Below are 8,234 nucleotides of genomic sequence, written 5' to 3'. Positions count from 1 at the left end.
TTTTTTTTTTTTTTTTTAAAAGATGGGGTCTTGCTCTGCTCTCCAGGTTGGAGTACAGTGGCACGATCACAGGTCACTGCAGCCTCCAACTTTTGAGCAGCCCTTATTCTTAATCTAGAAATTAAGAAGGCAGAGTGGTATATTGAAGAGAACATTGACCCGGAAGCATAAAAGCTTGGGTTTTAATTCTCTACCCATTAACGGCTGTATGACCCTCGTTAAATCATCGCCCTCTATGAGCCTCAGTTCGCTTGTTACTAAAATGGCATCATAAACTGGTTCTCATGGAGTCTTACGTTCATGGAGAACACGTTTCTGAAGCACAGAGCACTGCATGATGTTAATTATCCAGTGGCTTAGAGATCAATCTGTTAGGAACATGATTAACTGGACCCTGTCCTCCTGGATCCCCGTCAGCCCAAAGAAAATTGAAAGGAACTGAGCGTTTGGGTGGCTGCAGCACTGAAGATGAAGGGACCTAGTAAAGTTCCTCTTTCTTGCAGGCCCTCGACTGGTCCAGCCTGCCCACTGAGATTTTTGCAGTTGGCAATGATCAGACCCCAGCCTGAGTTGAGCCTGCTGCAAAAGCTCCCAATACGTTCCATGGCAATTGTTACTTTTTTGCTGAGCTCTTCATCCTGTCCTGAAAGGCCAGGGATGTACAATGCTGTCACCATACCCTGGGCAGCATACCTGGGCCTGCCTAACCCAGAAAATATCATTCTTATGCACTCTGAGGGCTTCTGACGTATTCACATAATCACTCACAGATCTTTTCCTCACCTGCTGGTGTCTTAGATTTATTCAGGTTCTTGGGCTTCCGTTTTCTGGTTTGAATCCCCTCTTTCCGCATTGCAAGAGGCCTGGGGACCTGGAGGGTCACAAGTCAATACATATGGTTTTCCATTTCTACATAATCTGCTACAGCACTGAAAGACACACACCTGCTGCGAGAAGGCAACCCCTAAGCAATCTCTCCACAAAGGCTGGGGCTCAGACGGTGTGCACAGGCCCCCGGAATTCAGCAAGAAAGAAATCAATTCTGTTTTTAAAGAACTTATCGAGCACCTACGTGATGTGATGGGGACTTGACTAGAGCCTGGAGAATAGGGAACGAAAGACACACAGTTCCTACCCTCAGAAATTCAGAGACAAGTAGAAATAAGCAGACTCTGGTAGGTGATATAAAAAGACAGAGAAACACGAAACTGTCCTGGGGTGAGAAGCAGGAAAGAGGGGCACGTGAGGATATCAAGGAAGGTTTCAGTGTGGAGGTGACACCTGAGTTTGTAAAAGGTTTTGAGTAGACAGAGGCAGGCATTTCAGGCAGCAGAGACAGAATGTTCAAAAGCCTTTATCATCCACACAAGGACCCTGAAAACAAAAAGTGGGTGCTAGGCCAGGCACAGTGGCTCATGCCTGTAATCCCAGCACTTTGGGTGGCCGAGGTGGGAGGATTACTTGAGTCCAGGAGTTCAAGACCATCCTTGGCAACATAGTGAGACCCCATCTCTACAAAAAAGTTTTAAAATCAGCTGGGCATGGTGGTACATGCCTGTAGTCGCAGCTACTTAGAAGGCTGAGATAGGAGCATCACTTGAACCCAGGAAGTCGAGGCTGCAGCAAGCCGTGATTGTGCCATGGCACTCCAGCCTGGGTGATGGAGCAAGGCCCTGTCTCAAAAAGGGGCGAGAGTGAGGGGGTGCTATCAATACTTGTGCTGGGAAAATTGGCCTCAACAGCAACAGCCCCAGCGAATTGAGATGTAACATCACTCTACTTCTAGTAGCTCTGTACTGCATTGGGTCTGGCTGGAGCCACTGGTGCTTCTGTGAACGGTGGGGAGCAGTAAGAGATTATTCTAGAGACTGCCCTGTGACCAGGTTCTGAGATAAAATGTGCCTGGACAATACTCTGACCACAGTTCTGTTGGGAGGCAGGCCCCACAGCCATTCACAGATGCCTAAGCCAGTCCTGGGAGCAGGACTGCAGGTTGCCTCCCCACATCTGGTTTCTCTTAGGCTGAGCCAAGTCTTTTAGCCCGTTCTATGCTATGCTTGTCTACCATGTGGGATCGATAAAGGCCACACCTGCAAATACAGAAAGAAAAGCAATTACTGCTTCAGAGACATGAACATGGAATGGTTAAGCGAGAAATGCACCAGCATATGTGAACTTGGACTTGCCTCCTATTGAACTGTGGGTAGATGGGGCAGCATTTGCACCCCCCTACCCCACCATCTGCCTATCTGTGACTCTATACCCAGACCCCTATTTTCCACCTTGTGGGAGGGTGTCCTCCCCCACCCCATCCCCCTAACTATGCCTCAAATGTTCAAGCCCATTCTAGCCTCAGAAGAATCTTCCCCTCATGTTAATCTCCATTCACTTAGGTATGCCTTTTTTTTCAGTTGCAGTAAAATAAAATACATGTAACTTAAGATTTACCATCTTAACCATTTTTAAGTATATCATTCTGTAGTGTTAAGCACATTCACTGTTCTGCATCCCTCACCACCATCCCCAGAACTCTTCTCATCTTGCAAAACTCAAACGCCATACCCATTAAACATCACTCCTCATTCCCCCTTTCCTCAGCCCGACAGTCTCCATTCTACTTTCTGCCTCCAAGGATTTGACACGTGGTGTCAGGGGCCAGAATTCCCTTCCTTTCTAAGGCTGAATAATATCCTACGTGTATATATATCACACTCTGTTCATCCCTTCATTTCCCCATGGACACCTGGGTTGCTTCCATCTTTCTGCATTTGTGAACCATGCTGCTATAAACAGGAGTGTACAAATAGCTCTGAGACCCTGCCTTTAGTTCTTTTGGGTATATATCCAGAAATGGTATGCTGGATCATGTGGTAATTTTATTGTTTTATTTTCTGAGAATATTATCTTTTGAATACCTATATAATATTTCCCAATAAGTTTCTTGTACCATTCCCATATTGAAGAATAATAGTTCAACCATTTTCCTTCCAAAGGTTTTTTCCCCTCCATTTTTGCTATTACAGTGATTAACAAACACCCTTATATTCTTTGCAGAAAGAGATGTTTTCTTATGAATGTTCATAACTTCAGCTATTTGTTTGTTCGTTATAACAAGAAATCATGAAAAGATAGACGAGATTAAGTTAGTAACAGCCCTCTCACTCCACTACCGTAAATCCTATCCCAATGAGGCAACTGGATTTAACAGCCTGTTATATATTCTTACATTTAAAAAAAAATTCTCAAACACGTGTACACATATGTATCTACTGACGTGGTGTGGCCGTGTCCCAACCAAAATCTCATCTTGAATTGTAGCTCCCGTAATTCCCACGTGTTGTGGGAGGGACCTGAGGGGAGATAACTGAGTCACAGGGTGGTTTCTCCCATACTGTTCTTTTTTTTTTTTTTTTTTTTTTTTGAGGCGCAGTCTCGCTCTGTCGCCCGGACTAGAGAGCAGTGGCCGGATCTCAGCTCACTGCAAGCTCCGCCTCCCGGGTTCACGCCATTCTCCTGCCTCAGCCTCCCGAGTAGCTGGGACTACAGGCGGCCGCTACCTCGCCCGGCTAGTTTTTTGTATTTTTTAGTAGAGACTGGGTTTCACCGTGTTAGCCAGGATGGTCTCGATCTCCTGACCTCGTGATCCGCCCGTCTCGGCCTCCCAAAGTGCTGGGATTACAGGCTTGAGCCACCGCGCCCGGCCTCTCCCATACTGTTCTAACTGTAGTGAGGAAGTCTCATGAGAGCTAATGGTTTTATCAGGGGAAGCCCCTTTTGCTCGGCTCTCCTTCTCTCTTGCCCGCTGCCACGTAAGACGTGCCTTTCCCCTTCCGCCATGATTTTGAGGTCTCCCCAGCGATGTGGAACTGTGAGTCCACTAAACCACTTTTTTATTTTGAGTATGTCTTTATCGGCAGTGTGAAAACAGACTGATACACCTACACATGTATATCTGTGTGTATGTATTCACCCATCCGCTGGTCTGTCCACTCATCCCATAGGTATGTGTGTTTACTGCACCTTCAACACTCATAGTATGGGGTCACGCTACATATATTTCTTTGCAATGTGCTTTTTCATTTTCTAGATCGAGATACATGGCTCTAGATTACTATTTTTAAATTTCTCCTCAATATTCCACATTTGGGGATATACCAGAATTTTTTCAACCATTCCTTTATGGGGTTTTAAGGTGGTTTCTAGTTTTTGCCACCAAAAACAATGCAGCAATAAATGGTTCAAAGGTCATCATGTACTGGTTATTTTTTATAGGCTAGTTTCCCAACAGTAGACCTGCCAGATAGAAAGGTGTTGATGGTTTTAACCTTTAAAAATACCACTAAGTTAATAGATGCAGTTATTCAAATACAAATCAATAATACATGAGAGTATCTAATTCCCCAAATCCATAGCAGCACACATTTTAATTTTTGCCAAATATATGGGCAAAATAGGGACTTTCGTGGTCATTTTCAGGTACATTTCCCTGATTTTCAGTGAGATTCAGCATGTCTGCACATGTTTCATGGCTATCTGGACAGCTTCTGTGAGATGTCAGTTCGTATCTTTTGCCCATTTGGGGGAAGTGGGGGAAAGATCAAGTGTTCTCTTCTTATTAGGCTATAAGGTCTATCTGTTTCTGGTTTGGTTTTAATTTAACTTGTATTTGAACAATTAAGACTTGCAAATGTACCGTCTAAGGTACCAAGGGGGTACACAGCAAAAAAAGTGTCCTTCCAATCCCTTCTCCCCAGGATCCCAGTTTTTCTCCTGGAGGCACCCCATGTACACATATATGCATACATGTGACCATGTGACCAACCTCTACATATCCTACCAGAGGTGCTCTGTGTACATGGAAGCAACCATGTATAAATTATGTTCTTCCTCATATTTATAAAAATAGTGCCATAGTAAGTAGTGTTCTGCACCTTGCCTTTTTGTTAACACTGTATAATGGAGAATGTTCCAATAAAAATGTAAAGAGTTTTGTAGAAGCTCCGTGTAATTCTGGAAATATTAACCCTTTTTCTGGTACTGTGTGTATTGGTCTTTACTTTCCCTAGCTATCATTTCCAGGCACTAATAGTAAATATTTGCAAAATCAAATCTATCTAACTATTTTTATATGGCTAAAAAGTTTTAAAATATTGTTTAAGAAGTTCTCCCATCCCCAAAGTTATATAAATACTTCCCCTTACATTTTTTTCCAGTGTTTTTATCGTCTGATTTTTTTTTGTAGTATTTTATTATCTAATATTTTTATTTTTTGGAGACAGGGTCTCACTTTGTAACTCAGGCTGGAGTGCAGTGGCACAATCAGAGCTCACTGCAGCCTCAAACTCCTAAGCTCAAGCCATCCTCCTATCTCAGCCTCCTAAGTAGCTGGGACTAGAGGCATGCACCACCATGCCCAGCTAGTTTTTTTTTTTTCAGTAGAGGCAGAGTTTCCAGGTTGGTCTTGAACTCCTGAGCTCATGCACTCCTCCTGCCTCGGCCTCCCAAAGTGCTGGGATTACAGGCATGAGTCATGATGCCTGCCTTACTTTTAGTTTATTTCAAAGATATTTTACATTTAATATCTTTAATTCACCTAAGTTTATTTTTGTTTAAGTAAGAGGTGGAGGTGATGCTTTCCTTTTGTTTTCCAAATGAACAGCCAATTTTGTCAATGCAACTATCCTTAAGCTTCTTATCCACTGAATCGAAATGCCGCCTTTGTTGCCTATCAAGCTGCTATACATAAATATGGCCTGCTCATCTGTAAAATGGAAAATTCACTTATGCAATGTAAAGGACGGAAGAGGCCAGCAAAGTTGTTGAAAGTCCCTTCCAAATCTAAGTATCTTTGTTAAGAAGGGAAAATGAATGCTAGTCCAAAGGAAGAAGACAAGCGATGACTGAGAGATGGGCATCAGAAGGCAAGGATGCCGCGTGGGCGTGGGACCCACGTACCCCATGGAGCTTCATGTAGAGGCCACAGGCATTGCACACAGGCTCGCCCTCCGCGTTGCGGCGCCACAGCGTGGTGGTAGTGGTCTGGCAGTTGGCACAGGAGAGGCCCACTCGGCGGGAGGCGGACTGCAAGACAGGAAACAGACCCTTCATGTCCAAGTAAAAGGGGGGCACTGCCCCTTCCACCTCGCGTGCGACTGCGGAGTTGGGCCTCCCTAACGGGAGGCAGGGCTGGGCCCTAATGACCCTGCATGAGATCTCTGACCTGTGACAGCACCTAACTCTCCTGTCACCTGAGCCGCTGCGAGGAGTAAATCAGAACAAGGTTGCTGCTGCACGAGGAGAGCGAACGTGGGCACTGAAGACCTGGTTTCCAGTCCTACCATCCTTCACCATCAGGCAAATAACCCAGTGGGCGCCGGACACTGCGGGAAGGAAAGCTTCTCCTGAAAGAAGCTGCAGGTGCCAGGCACAGACGGAGAGTGAGGAATCACGGTGTCCAAATGGTATCAAAGTCTGAATGGCCCTGGGACCTCAAGAAAGGGAGGCACCAGGGTTTATCCCCTCTGTTCTTCCCTCCTTAATATAGTGCAATCTGGTTGGTGTTGATCAGAATCAAATTACATTAAAAAGGAGCATGAAGCGAAGAGCCAAGCCCCAGGCCCAAACTCTTCCCCAGCCACGGGGCCCGACACAAGCTGCTTGCACTTCTGAGCTTGGGGACTTATTAACTGATCAACTGAGGTCAGGATAGAACCAGCCTCTGAGGTGACCTTCCTTGCAGGGTTGCTGTGGATGGAGGAGATACTCCAGTCGACACTGGAGTGGGAACCAGGAAGCCTGGATTTTGGTTCCAGAGTTCCAGATGGGAGACTCAGTACCTTAGTGGCTGTGAGCAAGGCCACTAGCTTTTCTGAGCCTCACTTTCCGTTTCTGTGCGCCGAAGAGGTTGAACTGGACAGCCTGGATCACTCTGGTGGCTCCAGCTCACTCTGAAGTTGTGAGAGTTACGGTGGCGCTCTCACCCGTCTGATCCCCTGATCCGCACCCTCAAGTTCCAAAACTCAAAACCAGAGGACGTCCCACCAAGGCGAGAGCCCTGCAGCCAGGTGCCGAGAGGAGGCCGCGAGGCAGGGGCTTACCAGCCGGCGCTGGGGCTTGATGAGCGGCCGGTTGATGCCGTTCATCTTGTGGTAGAGGCCGCAGGCGTTGCACAGGTAGTGACCCGTCCCGTCTCGCCTCCAGAGTGGGGTGGACATCGCCCCGCAGTTGACACACTCTCTGCCCTCTGAGAAGTCGTCAAACATGTCTACCGAGTCGGGGAGAACAGACAAGAAAAGACACAGAGGATTAACTCTTTGTTTATGCCCCTCTCTTACATCTGAGCATCTAGAGAGCGCAGAAACAATACCCTTTCCTTGGAAGGAGAAGACCACCTTGGGCTGCTCTTGCTCTTCCTCACTCTGACTTCAGCCCCTGCCCCCTAATCCTAGACACTGCGAGCTCCCCTGAGCATGAGAAGAGGAAAGGTTGCAGTGATCACCCGCGTCCTGGGCTGGGAGGCAGGACACCTGGATTTCGGTGCAGATATCACACTGAGAGCCTGCAGCCCCAGGCCTCTCACCTCACGCTGAGGTCCACGCAAACCTTCTTGCGCTCTCTTGTTCCTTTTCAAAGTTAGTAAGATTACTTTTCCCTTTGCATAAAGGTATAAATATTTACCTTAGGAAAATCAGTGCCAAAATATATAAGGAAAATCCAGATTGTCACTAATGTTTTCAGCACTTGGTTCTATTGTATCCTTTGTAAGACTGTATTTTATTCTTTTTATCAGAGACAGGGTCCCTCTGTCACCCAGGCTGGAGTACAGTGGTGCGATCATAACTCAGTCCAGCCTTGAACCCCTGGGCTCAAGTGATCCTCTAGCCTCAGCCTCCCAAAGTGCTGAGACTACCTGCAGGAGCTACTGTGCCCAGCCCTTTGTGAGACTTTTCTTTTTCTGAGATGGAGTTTCACTCTTGTTGCCTAGGCTGGAGTGCAATGGCACAATCACAGCTCACTGCAACCTCTGCCTCCCGGGTTCACGCGATTCTCCTGCCTCAGCCTCCCAAGTAGCTAGGATTACAGGCATCCACCACCACACCCAGCTAATTTTGTGCTTTTAGTAGAGATGGGGTTTCACCATGTTGGTCAGGCTGGTCTCGAACTCCTGACCTCATGTGGTCCGCCCACCTTGGCCTCCCAAAGTACTGGGTGAGTACACCACACCCAAGCTTGTG

At 46.6% G+C, this 8,234-nt stretch overlaps 1 protein-coding gene across 1 annotated transcript in view; it reads right to left on the bottom strand.

The window, feature by feature from the left end:
• GATA4 (GATA binding protein 4) overlaps nt 1-7,271 on the bottom strand; it is an 11,361-nt gene extending 4,090 nt beyond the window's left edge. Inside the window, exons 1-3 of the mRNA XM_011942824.1 lie at nt 7,098-7,271; nt 5,956-6,081; nt 784-871 (exon numbers count right to left, since the gene is read on the bottom strand). Of these exons, the coding sequence (XP_011798214.1) occupies nt 784-871; nt 5,956-6,081; nt 7,098-7,262 (379 nt within the window). The 5' untranslated portion in view covers nt 7,263-7,271. The remainder of the gene's footprint in view (nt 1-783; nt 872-5,955; nt 6,082-7,097) is intronic.
• Between the last annotated feature and the right edge of the window lie 963 nt (nt 7,272-8,234).

This window comes from Colobus angolensis, unplaced genomic scaffold (genome assembly GCF_000951035.1).
Source record: "Colobus angolensis palliatus isolate OR3802 unplaced genomic scaffold, Cang.pa_1.0 Scaffold210, whole genome shotgun sequence".
Taxonomy (NCBI): domain Eukaryota; kingdom Metazoa; phylum Chordata; class Mammalia; order Primates; family Cercopithecidae; genus Colobus; species Colobus angolensis.
The sequence above is the reverse complement of the archived record's forward strand: the minus strand, read 5'-3'. Positions and strand labels throughout refer to the sequence as shown.